The following is a 23,485-nucleotide window of genomic DNA, read 5'->3' as shown; positions in this document are numbered from 1 at the left end:
AACTCTCGTTTTAGCTCAAAAAGGCACGAACATTTTGGATAAGCACACACATAACTAACATTTATTTCAACACAAAAAAAATACCCCCCCCCCCAACTGCAAAACAGATGTTTCACTTGAGGATTCCCATTCTCTTCTGGAATCTTCTGCCTACCCCCACATGACTCACGCCCCAGGGTGAGCAGCACAGGCCTGGGCGATGGCGCCCGTCTTCACCACGGGGAGTTCTTGGCTCTACACCCAGGCCCTGCTGGTCTAGATGGAGGACTACAAAGGCGGCAGATGTCCCACTGCCTGCTGGTCCCTCACCCCTAACACGACAGAATTCCAATATACCCAACAGTCATCGTATATTTGCTTTGCTCTAGGCACTGCTCCAAGCACTTATGCTTTTAAAACGTATTTACTTATAACACCCTTGTAGGACAGTCATTAACATTAACCCACAACACAAATGAGAAAATGGAGGTCACACAACTAGGAAAACTAGAGGTCAAGCTCACCTCCAGGTCCGCCCCAATAAAAGCCTGTGCTCCTAGCCACGGTCCCTGCCCATCCTTGAAGAGCTACGAATCTGTGTAAACCCAATAAACGGGCATGCTATGCAACAGCAATGCTAAATCACCGATCCTCATCCTAGGAGTAAATCACAAAAAAGAAATGAAAGTCTCCTTCGCCCCCACCCCAGGGTTTCACACTGAGAAGTCCCACGAAGTTCAAATAAACCACCCTCTCGGCTTTTCCTTCTCTTGACAATAAGGTAGGTGCACAGGGCCCTGTAGGACTGGGTTTAACCTGAGGTTTGGCTTTCATGTTGTTTGGCTGGTAATAAATTCAGACTAACTCTTCACAGGTAAGTGCCCAGTGGCTCACAGGGTGACCCAAGGCCACCCGGAAGGGCTAAGCAAACTGGGAGAGGGTCTCACTGCCCAGGACAAACAGGAACGAGAAACCAGCCAGCTGGGTGCCTGGGAGCGTGGTCTCCGGACCTGCCCTGTGTCTGTCCTGTGCCTGGGGCCAAGACCACCCAGGCGGCGGGCACAAGCATCAACAGGAGAAATGAGAGGCTCTGCTGGGCTCTGGCCCATGTTGGCCCCTAAGTTTTCACGCCTTGTCCTCACTGCCAGTCCAGTCCACGGCCCCCTCCGGACTCAGGCCCACACAGGCGGGCCAAGAGCCTCCCAAGCACCAGCAGGAAGATAAGCAGGCGGCAAAAGTCACAATGCCTGGCCGTCCAATGCTCTCCAACCAATCAGTCCTGCAAGCTGTTGCTCACATGCACCCTAAGAATGCCTCAGGCTGCCCAAGGTCAGTGTGTAAGGACACAGGGATCACGAGAAAGCCTCACTGTGGGTAAGCACTTCTCTACGAGTTTCGGTGTAAGATTGTAACCATCCATGTCTGGCTCTGCCCTACACCTGACTGTAAGCACCACGAGGGCAGGGGGTTCTCATCGCCTTATATCTCCGATGTCCAACACAGCGCCTGACCCATGGTAAAGCCGAATAACCCCACAGCGATAAAGCCCTGCATTCTGTCCTTCAAACTACTGAGCACAGCATAGAGGCACTGGGTTACCCTGGGAGGCTGGCGAGTGGATTTAATCCCCGTGGAACCAGAGCCCAGACTTCGGCAGAGTTTCATTCATTGCCTTGGCCAGAGCAACAAGATGAAGAACGAAAGTGAATGTGTCACAGGCACTTCCAGTTCTTTTGGGAAGATCTGCATTCAGGTCTTCAGCAAGGCGCAGGCGTGGCCGTGCTCGGAAGAAGTCTCTGCTGTCCCTGTCCGCAGGCAGGAGGAACATGATGGTAGGTAGGACGAGGTCCTTCCGGGTTTGGAACGGCGCTTCTCCAACTCTCGTATGTGGATTCCTGGGCGATGCAGGGGTCTTAAGCCAGCACCCAGCTGATTCTGAGGAAGATGCTCCCACAGGCTATGGGGGTCAGCACCTCTGTGGGTTGTTCAACTTGAAATCAGCAATGCTGGGTTGTCCTCCTCCGAAACCCGGAGGACAGGGAAGGGGTGGCCGGGAAGAATGCCATTTGTAGCCGGAGGAGTGTAGGTTGGACACAGGAGCCCGGTTCCCTGGCAGAGCTGCAGTGTACCTGGACATCCGTGGGAGTGTTGAAGCGCTCACTTCTCTGGAATTTCCTTAAAAACAGGATCTTATACACAGGCTGAGGATTGAACCATCTGTCCTTCCAATACACTGTCAGCTTCACAGTCCTGCCCGGGGACGTGGGTGTGTGCCACTCCGACCTTCACAGAGGTTAGAGGCCTTCCGGACGGGACACCGAGCTGTTCAGCACGGCCCTGCTTAGCATGCCACTCGGAGGTCCCCAGCAGCCTCCTCCAACAGACGGACCTAGTTCGACAGTTCACGTCGTGCCCTCCTCCTTCCCTCTGCACACACTGTTAGGCCAGCGCCAGGACTGTCACCCAGCCGGTACATTCAGTGTAAGTGCGTAAGGGGAGTTAAAACACTGAGATACTTCCATGCTGATTAGCAAATAATGACTATCCCAAGCCTCCCCTGACCCAACACCCCCACCCACGGCTCTGAACCTCCCCTGGGATCCCCATGAAGTAGTAAATAATGAGTTGAAGCCTGGCATAGTGGGGGTGGGGGGAGAGCGCTAGGACCTGCTGCAGCCCAGTTGGGGCCCAGTCCTCCATGCTGACTGCTATTTCCAATATTACCTCTAGCTTCCACACTCCCCACACACTCATTCATTTTCCTGCCTCTGGGCTTCCCCTGGTGCTGTGCCCTCTGCTGGGAATGTCCTCCCCCACCCCCCTTGCCCTCAAACCCCTTGAACTCCTCTCGTATTTCAGGTCTTCGGTTCAAATACAAGCTTCTCTATGACGGTGGCCCCAACCCCAACCTCTCTCTTAAAAACAACCGTCCACTCTAGCACACCCACGTGGCCGTCTCTCTAATCCCCCTTTTATAAGCCCTATATCCTGTCTTGTTCTAGTTATTTACTCACAAATTCCAACAGATCGACGTCACCCACTCCTGAGATTTTTAAGACTAGATTTACAGGTAGAAACTGTATTGCTCCCTAGACTTCCGGGAAGCCAACTGGACCAGCTGGTCGCCTCTGCGACACCAGCACAGTCCTGTCTGTTAGGGCTCTCGAACGTGAGGCCTTGCTTTGCCACTGGGGGGGCTTGGCATCCCAGACCCTTGGCTCAGGAGGGCTACAGCGACACTGTCAAAGGGCCAGCAGCGAGGACTCAGAAAGGAAGTAAAAAGTCAGTGTATGGACCCCAAAAGCTTCTCAAATAAACAAAAACAAAAACACCCTACCCAGCGGCAGCCAGGGAAGGAGGGGCTGGCTCAGGTCGGCTTCCTATCACATTGATGGTGTCTCTTCTCATGGATGAGAGTCCCTCTGGGCACGCCAGGGGGTGACCTGCACAGGTGGTCAGCACACCCTGACCTTCCCTCAGGCCCCCTGTTTCTTTTTGGTTCTTAGGGTCTTATTACCTTGAAAAACAAGCATCTCAACACACATTAGGTTTGAACCTCCTGAGGCAAGCTCAGATCTTGCTGACCCTTCCACTCTCTGTAATCCTATCCTATATAATAAAGAGGCAATATGCAAATTGACCCTCACACCCTCACACGATGGCCGCCCCTATGCCATCACAAGATGGCTGCCCCCATGTTGTCACAAGATGGAGGGCAGTTGGGGGGGACCAGGCCAGCAGGGGAGGGCAGTTGGGGGCCATAAGGCTGGCAGGGGAGCAGTTAGGTGTCAATCAGGCCGGCAGGGGAGCAGTTAGGGGATGATCAGGCAGGCAGGCAGGCGAGTGGTTAGGGGCCAGCAGTCCTGGATTGTGAGAGGGATGTCCGACTGCCGGTTTAGGCCCAATCCCGGAGGGGTCCCAGAGGGGTCCCAGATTGGAGAGGATGCAGGCTGGGCTGAGGGACACATCCCCCTCCCAGAGTGCATGAATTTCATGCACCGGGCCTCTAGTTATCTAATAATTCTATTACTAGACACATACAGTATTGTTTCATGCCAGGCTTTGTTCAATGCCCTCGGCCATATTGACTCATGACAACCTCTTATTAGGCATTATCATTAGCCCTATTAATAAGTGAGGAAACTGAGGCAGGGAGAGGCGACATAATTTGTCCAAGACCTACTTGGGGACTGACCCAGCTGGCGGCCTGGCTCCATGGGACTGTCCTTACCCACTCCTCCATATTCAGTACGCAGCAGGAATGCAAAGAGGTTTGCTGAATATAAAATACATGCTCCCTGGGTTCCTTGGCCACAAGGATACTGGCTATTTTAACTGGGATTTTCCCAGGCACATGCCATCCTAAAACTTCTCTGGAACGCTTGGAGCACAGTCAGCACCACACATGGACTGTGCCACCCCAAACTGCGGTTGCTGGGGAAGAGCGGTCTGTAGGCTCTGCTTAGGGGTATGGGTGGGCACGGATAAACGCCGTGGCTATTCAAGGGCCTCAGGGCAAAAGGAAGGCTTGGAGGCGGTTTGGCCACGTCAGGAGTGATGAACGTACAGTTCCTATTAACGCACAGAGGTGATGGACCATCAATAGAGAGCAAGCTGGCTGGGCACCTCCTTTCTCTCTCCGCTATGGGGCCGGACAATGCCTGTCTGTCTCGGTTTCCAGCCATTTGTAAAGACCTCAGAGCTTCCACGGCCTCCTGGGCAGAGCGGCGGGGAGGAGGCTGGGAGCAAGGAGTCATTCATCACTGTCAGGAGATGTGCTGCACACAGCAGGCAGGCTTTCTTCCCTGCTGCTCCTGCAGCTAGAGCTGCAAATCTTGAAAAGATGCAGAACATGCACATCGCAAATAAACATTCATCATCTGGGCCCTGGGCCCCAAGAGGCCCCTCCCACAGGAGGCGCAGCGGCTCTGACTTCAGCTCCAGGAACTTGGAGGGGGGTGGGGGTGGGGGGACATTTTGGGTGCCTGATCTCTGATCCAGTCAATCCCCTCCTGGACAATCTGTTGAGGTTTTGGGGTAAAAATTCTCTAAAATGACCTCCACGCCCCTCCTTCCTCTACAAAGTCAGATTCCCAGATTGCTGCCAAGGTAGCTCATAATCATTAAATTATGAAAATACAAGTGGCCGGGAGGAAATTAATACCAGGTTAACTGCAGAAAGTCCTGCTTTCTGGTGAAGTCATTATAAAATTAAAATGTGTTATTTCTCTGGTGAGTCTGAAAAGCCTCCCGCAAGGCCTGTGGCTCCACAGCAGACCTGGATTCGCACGGGGCGGGGCGGGGAAGCCCTCCCGCGCCCAGCACCGCGAGGCAGAGGCACCTGCAGGTGCGTTCCCAAAGATCGGGCTAGAAGTGATTAAAGACAAAAAGAGGGAAAAGGACAGGGTATGAATTTTCCAATTACTCTTTAAAACTCAAGAGTCAAGCTGTTAGAAAACGCAGGCTTTCCCAGTCAGACTAATAATGCTGAGCTAATTAGACCCACAGGCATGGCCAACATATAAATTCAGGTCCAGAAGAGGGACACTATCCCTTTAAAAACTGCCTGGGGACCCGGGGAGAAGCTAATGAGGAGCGTCAGTTGGGGCTGCTTTATTCGGTGGCCCTCTGGAGGGCACAGCCTGGGGTTTCTGTAACAGGGCTTCTGTGCTTGATTCAATAAATCAATTTATATTAAATGCGGTGCGGCCCTGGCGCTGGCTTCATAAAGCACCCACGTCCCTGCAGCCTGCCTGGCGGCGCGGTCAGCGGGTGCTGAAAAGAGCAATAAAGAGAAGATAGAAGCTGGATCTGCAATATTTATAAAGCTCGACCCAGCAGCTCCAGACCACGCTCGGGCGCTGCCTCCAGAGAGCTGCTCTTCGGAAAAATGTCTGGATTGTTGGTGAGCAGCCCGACGCCCTGGGCTGTGGCTCTCTCCCCAGAGCTGGGCTCCAGGCTCAGTCAAGAAGAAAGGTCACCCCACACAGAATGGAAAGAAGCTGCTTTCTAACCCAATCCTCAGGGTCTGAGATGCTCCCCAAGAAGTAACAGGGGGAGCAGGAGGAAGGGAAGTGCCGAGGGCTGGGGGAGAGAGGGGTGCTGCTGACCAGGGCCAATGAAATGGGTCTTCCCGCTGACCCAGGAGGGACCGCTGGAGACAAATCATCTCTAAACACAGGACTGATGCCCCTGAACATCTGAGAAGTGGTCACTCCATCCCCCGGTGACCCCGAGTCCAGCAGAACTCCTCTCGTATTTCAGACCTTCAGTTCAAATACAAGCTTCTCTATGACGTCGGCCCCCATCCCAACCTCTCTCTTAAAAGGTGGTGGTGGTGGTGGTGGTGCAGAAGCCAGAGAATGTGGCCACACCACATTCTCCCTGGTGGCGCTCAGCTGTCCTTTTAAAGAAAATCCTCACCAGAGGACATGTTGAGAGAGAGAGAGAGAGAGAGAGAGAGAGAGAGAGAGAGAGAGAGAGAGAGAGAGAGAGAAACATTGATCAGTTGCCTTTCGTATGCGCCCTGACCTGACTGGGGATAGAACCGAAACCTTTTGGTGTAAGGGACGATGCTCCAACCAGTGGATCCACCCAGCCGGGGCAGCTGTCCTTCCATTTTTTTTAAAAAACAACCTCTTTGCTGTTGGGATGTTTAGTTACAGCCGCTCCGTGCACCGTCCTCCAGCCCACCTAGACCCACACCCTTGTGTTATCGCGGTTGAACTTGTTGGGGTGAAGGACGCGGCCTGTACCGCACTGTCCACGTCACGGGCCTCATGTGCCTGCTGAGCAGCGGAGACGGGGCCAGCGCAACTGGGAAAAGGAGTTTCTGTTATCCAACTGTAACTCAGAAGGCCACATGTGGCGAGTGGCTACCGTGCTAGAGCGCACACACAGCAGAACAGGTTCCCTGTGCTGAACGGAAAAAAATGTAGTTGACCCCGCTCTGCTCCCAGTGGAAAATCCTGATTTGCTCATAGTTTTCAGGGAAACGCAGGAGGGAAAATTACCCTGCTGTGTCATCAAGTTAGAATCATAAAGAGCAAGGGCTGCAAGGGATAAAAATGAAAGGTCACCCTCTGTGGAATCTGCCTACGGGAAGCTGTCTTTCCCCGGAAGCCCCGAAAGGCAGAGCCCAGCCCACCCCCCACCCGCCTCAGAGGGCAGCAGCAAGGGGCAAAGGAAGCATTTGACAAAGAAATGAGAGACCGAGGCAGGGACTTGCCCAAGGCCCCAGAATCTTGGCAGAGCGAGGACCAGCACCGGGGAGCCTGCCTCCCATAGCTGTGAGCTGGTTAGAAGCCAGGCCATCTCGAGTTACAGTCCCGCCTGTCCCCTGAAATAAGACCATCAGAGATGTTGGAAAGGCTTTGCTTAAAGAAAGAATTCTGGTGTACGTTACTCATAACCAGAACCATCTGGAAGCAATCTCGCGTTCACACGATGGACTTCTCTTCCTCTTTGGCCCTCGCTCGCTCTATAAATCCCATCAGCCCAGGAACAGCTGCCGGAGCTGCTGGCCCGAAGCCAGGGGTGAAGAAGCTACAGCCCTCCTCCCCGCCCCCACTTGCTCCTCACCCCATGTGGCTGGACAAAGAGCACCAAGAACACTGATTTTACACAAGAGCAAAATCCCCGGCAGGCCCAGAAGCGGGGACCTGCAGCCACAAGGCCAGCTCTGAGAAACTGTTGTTTCAACTCCCTCACACAGATGCTTGCCAGCAAATTATGGCCTGAGCGGGCTCCGAGGGCTGCGGGTGGGGACACAGACCTCAGTGCCAGCCAGTGTGCATCGCGCCGTCGCAGCTCAGGCACAAAGGGCCGGGGAGGAGGGGCACTGGCTGGCGTTGAGTTCAAGGCCGGATTCTGGCCCCAGGACCAATGACACCAGGCACAGAAGGGGAGAGCTGGGCCGCAGCAGGGACGAACTCGGCGCTGGGGGTTCTGTGAAGAAAATGCCTTTATAAATCAAACCACTGGGCAAACTATCTGAGGAGAGGTGGAAAGAGAGATGGGGGAGCCAGGGAAGAGACTGATTTCATTATGAAGGTCCTGGTGACAATAAACTTTTGTCCTCAGTACAATCTGGGCCTGCCGAGCGGGTCCACAGTCTCTGAGAAAGAGCAAGGGTGGGAGAGAAAGGATGCCCGCCAGGAGGCAACAGACTCATCCTTAATGATGAGACAAGGCTTCCCCGAGCTGACATCCTCTCCCACGCTCCCTCCCGCTGCAGACACACCGTGGACGCTGGCACGGTGCTCCTCTAACGAGAGCAGGCGTTTTCCTAAGCATCGCAGAGCTGGTTCCTTGGGGATTTTTTCCACCATCGCACCCAAAATCACACACAGGCTCTCAGTGATGAGTGTGGAGCATCGTGTTTCAATCTGGCCAATGGTCTACTGGGTCAGAGTGAGACTAGAAAATTTACTGCCTAAGCAACTTACTGCTCCTCAGATGCTTCGTCTCACCCTCTTGAAGCCTGGTGGGTAGAGGTCCCCTGCTCAAATTTATGCCACAGCTCAAAAGGGGATGATGACGTCTAGTCTCACCCTGGAGAAAAGCTCTGGATCAGAAAGAGCCGTGAACTAGTGTCAGAAACCTGGGTTCTAGTCCCTGTTGTGACACTTGCACGTTGGTGGAGGCCGAGAAAATGGCCTACTTCCTCTGGGCCTCCATTTGCTCAACTGCAAAATGGGAACAAGGAGGAGGAGCCACTCAGCATCTGGCAGTGCAGCCAGCAGTGCACAATGCACAGTCGGCCCTCCGCACCTGCGGGCTCCCAGCTGCACAACGGTTTCCAATCTGCTGTCAGTTGCATTCGTGGCTGAGAAACCCGGGGAGGCAGAGGGCCCACTGAATATTCCTTGGAAAAACCTGCCTGGAAGTGGATCTGCGCAGTTCAGACCCGTGTGGTTCAGGGGCCGACTCTAATTTAAAGCTTTGATGGGGAGGAAAAGCTACCAGTCCTCATCTCCTTTCCCATGGAATTGCCGGCTCAGAAAGCCAGCAAATTGTGGTCCCATTTTTTTAAGTCCCAATAAGTAATGGCTAGACCTGAGGTTTTCCTTTAGAGGCTAAAAAGTTTTCAAAGGGATTCATTAAAGTTGGGGGAGGGAGTTTACATACGCAGTGGTCTAAATTGGTTTTAAACTTCCCAACTTCTTCCAACAAAGATGTGAAGCGCTCTCCTTTGCCTTAAACATCATTTTCAAATCAAAAGTAAACACAGGTAGGAAGTAGTGCAAAGATGTACGTACATCTCTGCTCAGAGGCAAAGCTGGGAGGCAAAGCCATGTAGGGAGGGAACGACGCTGAAATGAATCCACAGATCCGGTCTGAGGAAGCCATTCTCAGTCTTGGCTCCTCAGTGATAAAGAGTGTGTGTGTGTGTGTGTGTGTGTGTGTATGTGTGTGTGTGTGTGTTTAAAGACAGAGGGCATATAAACTTGGATATAATCTACATTCAAAAAACTATGAAATGGAGGTAACCTTTAGCCATTTGTTCACCAAGTTGGTTTTGGCTGCTTAGATGTCATTCGCCTCGCTGGCCTGGAAAGAACATACAGACAGCCTTGCCTCAAGTTCAACATGTTTCACATGAAAGCTCCTCATTCCTACCCTTCCACCCACTGGTCATCCACAATGTCCACCTGTCCCCACTGTCCCCCTCCACTCCGTCCATTACACCCCTTTCTTCCTTTCACCCAGTAAGTACTAGCTTCCTGTCTGCTATGGGTCAGGCACAGGACATGGGGCTCCCCTCAGGGGGCTTATCGACTATGTGAAGAGACATATTTAAACAGATAATTGAAATAATTCATGATTTACCTCTTACATGCATTGCTTATACCTGGCCTATATGATCTAGCTTCTTGTTCATTTCCTTTCCTTGACTATTTTCTGCTTCCATCCCTCTATCTGGCCCTCGGGACCGCACACCTCTAGTTCTATGATTTGTTCCCCTGGGTATCTCTATCTGCTCTCTCTCCTAGTCCCCTTGAAACTCCTCTTAGAACCAATTTCCTAAAGCGTTGCTTTCATCTTTCCTTCTTCTCAGAAACACACAAGAGTAACCTACTGCCTCCCCCAGTAAACCCCAACCTCTCTGCCTGGCTCCCTTACCCTCAACCATGTTCCCTCAATGCCAGATCAGCTGGCCATTTTGCTTGCTGTCTCTTAGATCGACTCTTTCATTTACGCATTTACAATCACGTGGTTCTTGACTTGGGATGCCTTTCCTTTCTTTGTTCCAAATTCTGCAAATTCCAGACCAAACCCTGCCATGCTATTCTGAACCAGAGTAGCCCTCACCTTCAACTTTTCTATAAGAGTGCTGATTTTGCTGACAGGATAGAAATGAATTTACAAAGAACACCCAGTTGGTTTAGGGCAGTGATCCTCAATCTTTTTTTATCTCAAGGCACACAGAAACTAATTACTAAATTTTGCAGCACACTAAAATATGTATTTTTTGCAAGTCTGACAGAAAATAGGTATAATTTTGATTCATTTACACCAGACGGCTATTGTGTTGGCTGCTGTCATTTTTTTATTTGACAATCTGAGGGAAAAGAGGTCAGTGCTCCTGACCAAATAGTCAGGTACTGCATGCTTTCCCCCACTTAATCCTCACCCAAGGATATGTTTGAGAGAGGGAGGGGGTGGCGGGGGGGCGGGGAGGGAGGGAGGAAGAGAGAGAGAGAGAGAGAGAGAGAGAGAGAGAGAGAGAGAGAATATGAGAGAGAGAGATGTGAGAGAGAAACAGCGATCAGTTGCCTCCCATATGCACCCCGACCGGGGATCAAATCTGCAACCTAGGTATGTGCTCTGCCGGGGAATCGGACCCACAGTGCATGGTGTATGGGACGACAGTGCAACCGAGCCGCCAGCCAGGGCAGGTATTGCATGTTTTCAAAATTCACCAGTTGAAAATCACTGGGTTAGGGTAATGAATCTGGGGCACCAAATCTCCAAAACTGAGAGCTGCAAATACAGTGGACCCTTTCTGATTAATACGTGCATGTTTAGGAGTATTTTAGGCTTTGTGGGTCATATGGTGACTACTCAACTACGCTGATGCAGTGTAGCCAAAGATCAAACATACAGTGCTAAACATGGCTGCACTAAAATTATTTATAGAAAGGGCCCGCAGGTAAAATTTGGCTTTTGAGCCACAATTTGTTGACCCTGTTGTAGAAGAAGAAGAGTGGATACTGGTGAGGATGTCCTCTTTTGGATGGCAAAGTACAACAGGAAGTGTCCCTTGGATCAGCCCCTTATCTTCCCTGGTCGCTCCACTGCTCCTCTGAGACAGTATGTACCCTAGGAGAAGATTCCCAGCCTAGAAGTCATCACCATGGGAACTGGGGCTGTGACCATCTGTTACAGCTATTTTGGTCAACGAAGAAGAGATACCGGAATCTACTTCTTTGCCTGAGTTGGAGATACGGCGAGGTAAGAGTCGCCGTCTCTTTCTCCAGTCATCCTCCAGACGGGCAAGGGGCTTACTGGTCAGGACCACAGGGCCCAAGAGCAAATCTTCACCCATCTGTCTCCGTGCCCGGCACTGCTCTCTCATTCAATCCTTCCACCAACCCTCGTACCTGTAAGTACTTGATCAGCCTATTTATTTTTCAGGTGGAAGAAATCAATGAGGTTCCTAGTCCCCGTTGGCCTGATCCACAACAGAATCGGTCTTGTGCTTAGCAAGGTGTGTTTGGAGAGTAAGATGCCCCCTGCCAAGATTTCGTATTTCAATTTGGATGTGATGAAATAATGAGGGTAAATCATTACTTCTGGTCCTTACAATGACCCTTCAAAGAGTATATATGTTTTCACGATACCCATGGTAAACGGGGCTCATAGGGATGAAGTCGTTTATGCAACTTTGCCCATTTGGAAAGGTCCGAGCTAAGGTTCAATCCAAGGATAATGACTGGCCCAGTAAACCTCTGGTCCAATCCTTCGAGCCTCTGACCTGAAAAACCAAGTTCAATGTGTTTCAAAAGCCCCCAAATGCTTGTGAAAAGTGAGGAACTCTGTCACCTCTGTGGGGTCTAGTGTCCCCGAGGAGAACCTCAGAGAAGCAGACAGGCCAACCAGCCCTGAGACGTGGGAACTGGACCCGGGCGCAGAGCAGGGGCAGCGTCGCCCTTTCCCTGACCACGCCCGGGTCGCGGGGCACCTCCTGATCCAAACTGTGCGCGTGGCCGGTTATGGCGCTGACGCTGCCTTCACACGCCCTGGCGGTGGCGGAGGGAGGCGGGCTCTTACCAGCCTGTCATGTTAAAGTCCCTGTAGAGCATCTTCTTTCCCAGCTCCTTCCTCTGCACTCTCCTTGGAAACTCCAAATGTGTGAACTCATTTCCCAGCAAGTGAGGCTGCATGAATGCCTAAGAGCAGCAAGAAAGAAAACACACACACACAGATTTAGAAGAAAAAACGAGACTCAAGGATGTTTTGCAAATCGAGACAGGCCATACATATTTCAAATGCACACAAAAAAAATCGTTCCCAAATTTTAAGGAAAACAGGTTTAAGAATCTCAGTGCAAATAAAAATCACCCACTTAATTTATTAAGGGATGTAACTTTTTCATTTGATGTGAAGAATTAATTGTAAGTGAAGACATGTATGGACTGCCAGCGTTGTCAGGAAAAGAGGCTGCTTCTCCCAAGGTTCACTTTTTAATTCAAATCCAGGATGGGTTCCCTCTCCCGCTGGCACGCTGGCGAGGCCAGAGAGCCCCCCTCACTCCTTCCGCCTGCCCTAGGCTTTCTCTGCTGTCCTCTCCCGCACACTCCTGGGTCCCAGGCCGGGCCTTTAAAACCCGTGAGTCTCTTGCCCTAACCAGTTTGGCTCAGTGGATGGAGGGTCGGCCTGCAGACTGAAGGGTCCCGGGTTCGATTCTGGTCAAGGGCATGTACCTTGGTTGCGGGCACATCCCCAGTGGGGGGTGTGCAGGAGGCAGCTGATCGGTGTTTCTCTCTCATCGATGTTTCTAACTCTAACCCTCTCCCTTCCTCTCTGTAAAAAATCAATAAAATATATTTAAAACAAAACAAAACAAAAACCCGTGCGTCTCCAGGTCAGCACAACGGCCAGAGCGGGCGGGCTGGGCTGAACGCCCTCGCTTCGGCTCTGCAGTAAGGTGATCGTGTAATTGGAAGACGGTTCCAGAGCAGATGGCTTCCTCCCCTCCCCCAGATCCCTGTTCGCACTACAAAAGTATTGAGCAAACAGCTACTTAGGGAACTGCTTTGAAACAACAAACAGTCTCATTGTCAGGTTCAGAATTCAGGTCCAGCTCTCCAAAACATGAAACGCTCCGATGTGAACTCCGCTCAGCGGCCACGCACCGGGAGCCCCCGGGGCATCCCCACCTCCCCTGCACGCCTGGGAGCAGCATCGTGGCGAAGCGAGTCTTCCCTCTCTGTCTGGCAGGGAAAAGAGTGGGCAGAGCAAATCATGGTCTGGGCCTGCAGGAAATCAAGGGACCCCTGCAGCAGGCCAGATGGCCACGTCCTCAGCCCATTGGAAATAGGCCCTCCCACATCTTTCCCAGGACCTGACACCGGTGGACCTCCCGCTGATGCTCGCAGGGGTTTCGGGGGTATTCCTGGGGTGTTCGTCACCAGCGTATCAGGAATAAAAGGAGGCAAGCTGAGTTGTCACCGGGCTGGTCAGATTTGGCCAGATAACGGAACTGGAGCCAGTGAGTCCGAGCAGGATTGGGTGCGTGACAGGCAGGGCCGGCCTGAGGGTGAGAAGGGGACCTGTCCTTACGCTGAAGCCCCGCCAGGTCTGACGGGAATTCTAGGTCCCCTCTGAGGGGCTCTGAAACCTTGGCTTGGCTGCTGATAGAGGTCAAGGACATTTAACACTGGGTTTCACAGAGGTTCCCTGGGAGGGACGGAGAGAGGGGACTACTATTTAATAGGGCAGGCCCATGGCTTGGGCTTTGGGGGAAATGGACTTGGGTTTGAATCTAAGCTCTGCATTTATCACTTATAAGCTGTGTGATTTTCGGAGGTTAACCTCTCAGCCTCAGTTTTTTAAATCTGTACAATGAGATTAGTTATGTATTTGTCTCAGACTATTTTAATGATGAGATGTCTATAATGCACTTATCATGGTTGTCTCCGTTCATCAAAGAAAACAATCATACCCATTTAATAACTATTGGGCCCCATTACATCCAGGGTCCTATGCTAACTGCTTTGTGAGTTCTCATTTCACCCTCCCAACCACCTTACTGGCTACATAATTCGAGAGGCCCAGTGCAGAATGAAAATATGAAGTCCCTGTGCAAAATCAAGAATTCAAGAGCGTGACAGCAGAGCAGGAAGCCGAGCCCAGGGCCCCGTGCAGCTGCAGGCCACATGCCCGTGCAGCCAGCTGTGGGTACAGGGCAGATGCTGCTCTTCCTCCTCTATTTTGTCCACCCACGGAAATTAGGGAACAGAGGCATAAAAAGTTAACGAAGAGCAGCATCTCTTATGTGCCCTGATCACCTCGAAATGCCGGGACTGTGTCGGCGTGGTGTTCTGTCGCACCCCCTCCCTCCCAAGCTGGACCAGACACTTGAAATGCTGTGTATTACTACCCCAGCCGTCCTAAAGGTTATCCCATAGACTCAATATACACACGAGGAAACCAAGGCCCAGAGAGGTTAAGACACGTAGCCTGGGCTCTCAGCCAGGCCTGTGTGGTTCTAGAGCCTGCGCTTCCTGTCGTCCCCAGGCCCCCATCCTAACCCTTCTGCTGGCCCTTTAACCTGCCCGTACACACATTTACAAAAAACAATAAGGGGACGACAAAAGGCCTGTGATCTTGGTGCGCCCAGACCACACGAAGTCAGATCACAAAGAGGTCCCCGTGAGGACCCAGCTTAACAGCAGTGCAGCTCTGCACACAGCGTGGCCACAGAGATGGCCCTGACATTATGCTTTAACAAGTTAACTAGAAGAAATTCATATGAGTGATTAAAGAAACTAGTGCAAATCCACACAAAGGAATTATATGCTGTCATTTACAATGATGCCACAGAGGCGATGTAATGACACAGAAAGGGGTGCTGTGAGTGTGAGAGCTTATGGGAACTATGTCATATATACACAGATCTCTGTGTAAGATATATATGTTTACAGTTGGCCCTCTGTAGCCACAGATGCCGACTGTACACATTGTTCCATGCCGTCCTATAGAAGGGACCTGAGCATACGTGGTGGTCCTGGAACCAATCCCTTACAGACGCCGGGACGACTATAAATAAATGAGCACGTGTGTGTGTAAATAGAGGTACACGACACACGTATTGTATATGATCAGCAAACACGTTAGATACCAAGGTCATTCCCAAGGACATTTCCTCACCAACCCCGGTGACTAACAGGAGTGAATTGTACAGAGTTCCAGGCGTTTTGTCTCTTAATCGCAGAAGGAGTGGTGCTCTGCCGTGCTGTACGCAGGTACCCTCACGCCTTCCGCCCGCATACATGTGCAAGGCCAGTCGTGCGGGAAGATCTGCCAGGCAGATGCCCGCGGGTAGCTGGGACTCCTCGGCAGCTCTGCCATCTGCAGGGGCCGCCTCACCTCTGCCTCTGAGGATGAGCAGGTGCCAAGGGGCCTTAAATTTAACACTCTGACATCTGCGGCCCCTTCCCACGCAGAGCCTTTCAGGGTCTCAGCAACCGCCTGCGTCTCCCATGATGACCAAAGGCAGCTCCGTGCATCCACGCTGGATGCCCTTGATTAGCTGCACCGAGTTTTATTACCTCTGAGGGGGAAGGCTGCCAATTAAGCTGCGCACACTGCTTTCTTACTACTTCAAACTTTTATTTTATTCTTTTTGAGAGAGCTCCTTTTGACTCAGATAAGCCTTTATTATCTACCACTATCGTGTATATTTGAAAAGGAATATACAAGTGAAGTGTATTGGCTGAGGTCTTCCAAACCTTTTTCACATGGAGAATCCAACAGCGCGCATCAGCTGTCAACTCTGAATCATTCACGTCCTGGCTTTTCCACACAATGGTGGCCTGTGTTCCGTGGGAGCGTTGGCGAGGCAGCGTTTCTTAAATAATCCACAAAAGAACCACAAGCCTCCAGCCAGGGGTGCGGAGTTCTGAAGTCCGCCTTGCAATGATCTAGAGCCAGCTTACTTCTGACTCGGCCTCGGGAATGTGGCCGAGCAAGTCTCATGCGCGCCTCCCAGCCCTGCCTGCGCACAGCTAGTTGGATCCCCAACGGTTCAAAGAGAGGGCTTCGCTTTTGTCTGCAGGGCTTTCTTCTAAGCTGCTGGGCCCCTGTCCCCGCAGGTTTGGGGCTGCTCTTTAGCTGTCTGCACATGCCCGGGAGATGACGCCCAGGTCGTGCCTGCCATCTGGCCGACAGCAACAATCCACTGCGACACACCCCAGCTTCAGATGTGTCAGAAAGGGAAGAGAGGGCATCTTAGCGCTGAGGATACTGTGATATTCAGCCCCCACTGGTACCGATGCCACCCCCTTAGATTTCTCTATCGTTACAGTTATTTTTCTTCCTGTCTTGCTAATTGCCACAGCACATCTCACATGGTGCACGATACGGTTCCTGTCACCGCCACGGCCTGCCAGAGAATCTGTGATTCCATGGGTACCTCTGACATATTTTTACTGTTTTTTAAATATCACCATCCACATCCTAACTACAGGCCTCCTTTTTACCAGCACTTTCCATACTCATGACTGTTGCATTTGTCAGACATGATGGAGTTACTGGTGTTAAAGAAAACAACAATCAAGAGCTAAGTACAAGCAGAGAAAACAGGTGGCTGATTAATGAAAAGAGATGCTAAAATATAATGGGACATACACGTTGGTTTGCAGAGGAAAGTGCACTTCTGCTTATTCATGCATCTCCATACTTAAGAGAGTTTACACATATGGTCTGTCCTCGTAAGCTTAGCTGTTATATCAAAATAATGGAGGGTTTAAACAATAAAAACTTATCTCTCACAGTTCTGGAAGCTGGGAAGTCCAAGATCGAGGTGCCAGCAGATTGGCTGCCCGGTGAGGGCTCTCTTCCTTGTTTGCAGACAGCCGCCTTCTCCCTGCATGCTCACATGGCCCACCCCCTGTGCTCTCATGGAGAGAGAATCCAGCTCTCTGGCTCTCCCTTTGTCAGGATGCTAACCCTATCAGATCAGGGCCCCACTCTCATGACCTCACTTAACCTCCTTATTTCTGTAAAGGCCCCATCTCCAAATTCAGCACAATGAGGGGAGGGCTTCAACATACATATAGGGTTGATATATGTACATAAACTCATCAAAATATCATAACATGTTAGGACAGCTTTCTATTTAACTTACTCATATTCACAAATATTTCTACCATTGAACATGAATTACTTTTGTTTAAAAAACACACACACACACACACTAAAAAAAATTTTTTTTTTGAGAACCGGGGTTTTTAACTTGGTTTTAGAAATTTGCTGAGAGGAGCTTCGCTGCCCCTTCTTATTCCAATCATCTGAAGGAAAGCCAATGTCACTGGGAAGGGCCAGCCAGGGTGGGGGCTGGCTCCAATGCGGGGACACAGAAGCGTGCTGCTTCCCAACAGGCCGGCCCGGGGACATTTGTTCTCAGAAGCAGAGTGGCCCCACGATTTGTGAACCCACAAACGTCGCTCAAGGCCTACCCAGCATCGGTGACGCGGCTGGTTAGGTTAATCATTAGTGCTGGTCTACCCTGTGGCAAACCTCGCTCAAGTCAGCATTTTGGGATCTTGAACGTCGAAAGTGATTGCACTTCTAACTCAATGTAAGCAACATATGCAAAGTTTAAGGTCTGTAAAGTGTGGAAGCAGGAGTATGTTAGGTTCTTTTCTACCATAAAACCTAGTGATTTACTGATTCCAAACTTGTAAGAGTCCTGGACAGTGTTTGCATGTTTTACTCCACTGCTCATACCTGGGCAGCTCACCAGTATGTCCATGTGACTATGGCCTCTTCCCATAGTACATTTCATAGGGATGTTGGCCTATTAAAAATGTGGACTCTAACGGGATGAAAATCCAAGAAGAGAGCAAGTAAAAACTCCGGACACTCTCCTAAACATTCCTTATGTAGCTGATATGCTGGATATAGTTTTTCTTTTCCTCTCTGATGATGCTATTCATATATATGTATGTTAGCAACATCTGCATTGGATGCAAGTAATAGCAGCTACACTTAAACATGTTTATTATTTTTAAAACCTTAGCTACACTCCAGTGCCCGGCACAGCACCTAACACAATAAAGGCTCTCTAAGTAAGGATTTGCTGAAAGAATAAATACAGAACATCTCAACCTGCTTTACACAATTGCTTTGAGTGATTACTTAAACTCTACAAAATAACACAGCACAGCTTTCAATCTTTTGAAAACATTAAAACTAAGGTCCAAGACACATAAAAACAAACTTGGACACACATGACCACCTTTGGATTTAGTTAACTTTGTAATTTGACCAGTTCCTTCCTGTAAAACCACATGTGTGGGTGGGTGGGTGGATGCAGTTATACCATTTATTATTTTTTAAAATATATTTTTATTCATTTCAGAGAGGGAGGGAGAGGGAGAGAAACATCAATGGTGAGAAAGAATCACTGATTGACTGCCTCCTGCATGCCCCTACTGGGGATCAAGCCTGCGACCCGGGCATGTGCCCTTGACCAGAATCAAACCAGGACCCTTCAGTCCGCAAGCTGACGCTCTATCCACTGAGCCAAACCAGCTAGGGCTGCAATTATACCATTTAAAATCCCATGATATTTCACGACCCCAAGAATAGCTAAATAATGTTATTTCTCTTTTCTACTAATAAGCATGCCAACTAGAAATCTAGAAAATTGATTTATACTAACATCTAATTTAAAATGTGCTGGCATGCCCCATGTGAAAAAATGGACCGCTTGTTGTACCTCCATTTATTTATCCTAAGTTTTGAGGCTTTCCCTCAAGGAAACCTAACAGCGTGCTTCTGAGGGGGAGGCGGGGAGGAGGTACACCTGGAGTTCATGTGTGTGCCACACAGCACCTGGGGGGAGCTTGGGAACCACTGCCCTGGCAAAACCAAAGGCTGGTGGTCACCCAGGGTCCTAAGGGCTCTGGAGAACACAGGGTTGCTAAGCAGAGGGCAGGACACGTCCTTGTCACTCAGGGTCTGTCTGGGCAGCTGAGAAAAAGCTTCCAGACAGGATTACATCTGCCAGTGACAAGAAGAGCCGTCTCTCAGGAAAGGATGCTGGAGTACCTGCTATGCCAAGAAGTGGCTGGGCAGCAGGGCTGGGGCCGGGGGACTGGACATCTTCTTCTGACCTCTGTCCTCTCTAGACCTGGGCAGCAACCAGCCTGGGGCGGGGGTGGTGGGGTGAACACCGCACTGTGAGAAAACCCGCCATCCACCCTAGAGGGAGCCTGGGTTGCGGAGGGGCTGGAGCAGACAGGAGGGGAGCAGGCTGGAAGAGGAGACACCTTCTGGAGAAGAGCCAGCCACGCCTGTCTCCTCCACAGCACAGGGTCCTGAGCCCCACCCTCCAGGCTGGGGGAGAGCTGTGAGCACCTTGGCAAGGCAGGGAGAGGAAGGGACCAGAAGCAGGAACCCAGATCCCAGACAGTGAGGTGTGTGTTAAGGTTATGGGAGGAGGCGGAGCACCGGGCTTCCTGGGGACATTGTGAAGATGGGTCCTGAGCTGACTCCACGTTACCTGCTGGGGAGCATAACATGCTTCCTCCTTTTGATAACTTTTATTCCTGATGCCTTGTTGTCAGCTTGCCAGTGAGTGGTGGTGGCCAATGAGGAGACTATCCCAGGTCTGGGGATTATCGAGCCAAAGGAATGTGTGTGTCTAACACATGAGCTCCTGAGCGTGCCAGGCACCAGGGGCTAAGAATTCAAAGAATAAAAGAAGAGGGTCTTCTGGTCAGAGCTCACACACCCGTGGGGGAGACTGAGGAGAAATGCAGATATGCCCAGGGCTAAGGGACGAAGAATGGGGAGGGAACCTGAAAGGATCTAGGAGTGGCTCAAGCCAGGGCTCCGGGGCGTGGGCAGCAGGAGCAGATGCAGGGAGGCAGGACGTGGCCGGTGTGTGGGGGGCAGAGGTGGCAGGAGTGTAACCTGTCTGCCACTCACCTTGGGCTCCTGCAGGGCACCAAGGAGGGCCCTTCTGCAGAGGGCAATACACAGCTACATACAGTGAAAGTACTTTTTATAAATACTTTTCAATGAAAAAAAATATATATATATATAGAGTAAGGTGCTCTATCATGTGTGTACAAGTGGATGAATTTTCACAAACTGAACACACTCATGGCACTGGCACCCAGATCAACCAATAGAGCGTTACCAGCACCCTGGGGTCAGGATCCTGTCTGATCACTGGGGCTCCCCCAAAGGGAAGCGCGAGCCCATCTCCCAGGCTGGTGTTGCTGACTCTCTATTCCAGCGGTTCTCAACCTGTGGGTCGTGACCCCGTTGGCAGTCGAACGACCCTTTCACAGGAGTCGCCTAAGGCCATCCCTGCATATCAGATATTTACATTACGATTCATAACAGTAGCAACATTACAGTTATGAAGTAGCAACGAAAATAACTTTATGGTTGGGTCACAACATGAGGAACTGTATTTAAAGGGCCAGAAGGTTGAGAACCACTGCTCTATTCCCTGTGGCACCCTAGGGGCAGCCCCCCTCGCTGGACGTGAGGCCTGTGAGATTCATCCATGTCACCGTGTGTACTACGGCATGTTCATTCAGGGCTGCGCAGCATTCACCCCTGACTGCCACATGTACCCACCCATCCTGCTCCCCGGGCCCTGGGACCGTGCCTGTCTGGGCTGTTCTGGACAGTGCCATGTGCACGTTCTAGTCTCCTGGTGACGCCTGGATACACCTCGCTTAGGTACATACCTAGGAGTGGACTGCCCAGCTTTCAGTCACTGCCAAACCCTTTTTCAAAGTAGTTGTCCCAATTTCCACTCCCATCAGCAGAATACGGAAAGTAAAAACACTCGTGTTAAGTGAGAGAGCAGATTCCGTAACAGGGAATATTTTGTAAAGGCCTCTAGCTAGAAAACTTTCATCTGCATTCATTTTTTTAAATCTTCAGGCCTCTCAATATTTGACAAGAGGTTATCAAAATGAGGGTTTTCAGTGTTTAACACAAATCTTTAAAGCAATTAAGCAATTTATCCTCTTTCTTGCCCTTAAGGGGGAATAAACCTCGTCAGATTATATGAGAGGAGAACTGGAAGTCATCCATTTCAAGATGATTTATCATGAGAGAAAGTCTAAGGTCACAGATGAAATGAAATTAATAATGTCAGCCAAACCGCTGGTGACCATGAACAGTCACACTAGCATCACATGGGCGGGTCCTCCAGAGCCCAGGCTGCCTGCCTGGCTTACAGGGCAGAGACGGAGTATTTTGGTTTGGGGAAGGAAGGAAAGAAGGGAGGGAGGGAGGCAGGCAGGAAGGAAAAGGTGAAATGGCTAAGATCTAAATATGCATGGGTTAGACTCTTTCCTAAAGAATTTCCTCAGTCTTAATTTGTCCTTAAAAATCTCAAAATAATAAGAACCAAGCTTGTGTCTATAAGCTATGACAGAACTGAATGCTGATGAAATTCTATCTGGTTTATGTGGATGTCAAGAAAGGTTCATGTTTAAATTTTGCATTGGATCAACCAGAGGGAAGTAGCATGCCCCTAAAATAACTCAAATCATAAAATTTCTACCGTATGATAAAGAAGCCCCCATGGAAACTGGTATTCAGATGGACATGTTACACAAAATTGCCTAGATCTGTCAACTCTACACAGTTTAATGTACAGAATAAGGGGTAAAAACTATTCATTTCCATCAAATATATAAGGCTTCCATATTCATGTGCCTAATGCCTTTTCTTTCTAATTAAAATTGGAGGAAAGACATTCATTTGAAGAAAGAACGACTCGTGCCAGCAAAAAGGATATGCCTGCATATCTGGACTCTCTCTGCATATGCAAATGGAACTTAGACACTGTATAAAAGGCCACAGACGTGGTCCCAATGGTAGGATGGCCATGAAAAAGTCCTTCCTGTATAGTTAGATTTGAAAACTAAGAGATTTTATTTGGTCTCTGATCTATTCACTGTTGTAAGCACATTACACATATTGCAGTATTAACCCATTAATCCTCACACCATCTTGTGAGGGTCCTGTAATTACCTTGTGTCACAGAGGAAGCAACTGAGGCACAGAAAATATGTGATAGCCAGTTAAGTGTTTGCCCTAAAAAGCCTCAGTGAATCCCACCTACCTCTCAAAGCAGAATGAACTTGACCTTACTTGAAGGGGGCATGATTTTACCTTGCTTCTTTACACCCAGGCTATTCTTAAGGAACCCTGTGGACAGATGGCTCTGACTTTATGCGCCCAACTATTCATTCAGAATATTGGGTAGGGGGACAGGGGGGTTTAGAGAGTCTAAACAGTATATGTGGGTAGCAACTGTACAGAAAAGATGAACTTATTTTTAAAGAAGAAAATTTAGGGATACATTCTCATGATGATTGTGTTCTACCATATGGAATGTACCTTCTTAGGTCTACATAGTAGGTTGATTATGCCTCGGCATCAAGTCTCTGATTCACCCCAACCTGGAATAAACAAAACGTCCCTTTATACTCATTTTCAAGATCAGGGCTCTGGAAGTGGTGGGGTTCAATGATAGGGGTGAATGTCTCAGAGTCTCCCCTGAGCCAGGCAGGGCTCCCGGGGCAGCCGAATGGAAACTGCACCTCCAAATGCCTGGGCAGTGCCCACTGGAGCTCTAAGAATGCCTAGCTTCTTGGTGAAACCTGTGTGATCAATGGGATCTACAGTCAATATGAGGAATGTCAACTACTGTGGCCTGCCATTTTTCCCATTGGACATTTTGAAACTCACGTACAGTTTTGTGAAAGGGAGTTCAATGGGGATTGGAGTGACGTTTTCCATGACTCAATCATCGAGCAGAGCAAAGCGGTGGTGAAGTCGCTTCTGGATGACGGAAGCCAGACTCTCAGACGTGACCACCTGCTCTTCAAGGTCAGGTGTGATGTCGAGGTGGCAGATCTATCACATTTACTCATTAGCATACTTCATTCTCCCGTTATAGCCCCCTATCTTTTTAAAAATATCATATCTAATAAAAGGGTAATATGCAAATTAATCATCACTCTGTCACAAAGATGGCAGCGCCCATAGCCACAAGATGGCAGCGTCCAGTCATCTCAGCCCCGCCGGAGTCCCCCAGTCCCAGGGGCGGGGATGGCCGCTGAGTGCAGGCAGCGTGAGCCTTGATGGCCGTGGATGGCTCTGGCCAGGCCAGGGCACAGAACAGCCAGGCCCTGCAGAGAGCTACTGGCGCACGGATTTGTGGCGCAGAGCTACTAAAATATATATATTAATTATTGGTTTCAGAGAGGAAGGGAGAGGGAGAGAGAGAGAG

At 50.2% G+C, this 23,485-nt stretch overlaps 1 protein-coding gene across 1 annotated transcript in view; it reads right to left on the bottom strand.

Moving 5' to 3' along the window:
• Positions 1-23,485, bottom strand: part of PPM1H (protein phosphatase, Mg2+/Mn2+ dependent 1H) — a 238,083-nt gene that overhangs the window by 56,084 nt on the left and 158,514 nt on the right. The window contains exon 6 of the mRNA XM_023764234.1: positions 12,256-12,374. Coding sequence (XP_023620002.1) covers positions 12,256-12,374 — 119 coding nt within the window. The remainder of the gene's footprint in view (positions 1-12,255; positions 12,375-23,485) is intronic.

Source organism: Myotis lucifugus, unplaced genomic scaffold (genome assembly GCF_000147115.1).
Source record: "Myotis lucifugus unplaced genomic scaffold, Myoluc2.0 scaffold_323, whole genome shotgun sequence".
Classification (NCBI taxonomy): domain Eukaryota; kingdom Metazoa; phylum Chordata; class Mammalia; order Chiroptera; family Vespertilionidae; genus Myotis; species Myotis lucifugus.
The sequence above is the reverse complement of the archived record's forward strand: the minus strand, read 5'-3'. Positions and strand labels throughout refer to the sequence as shown.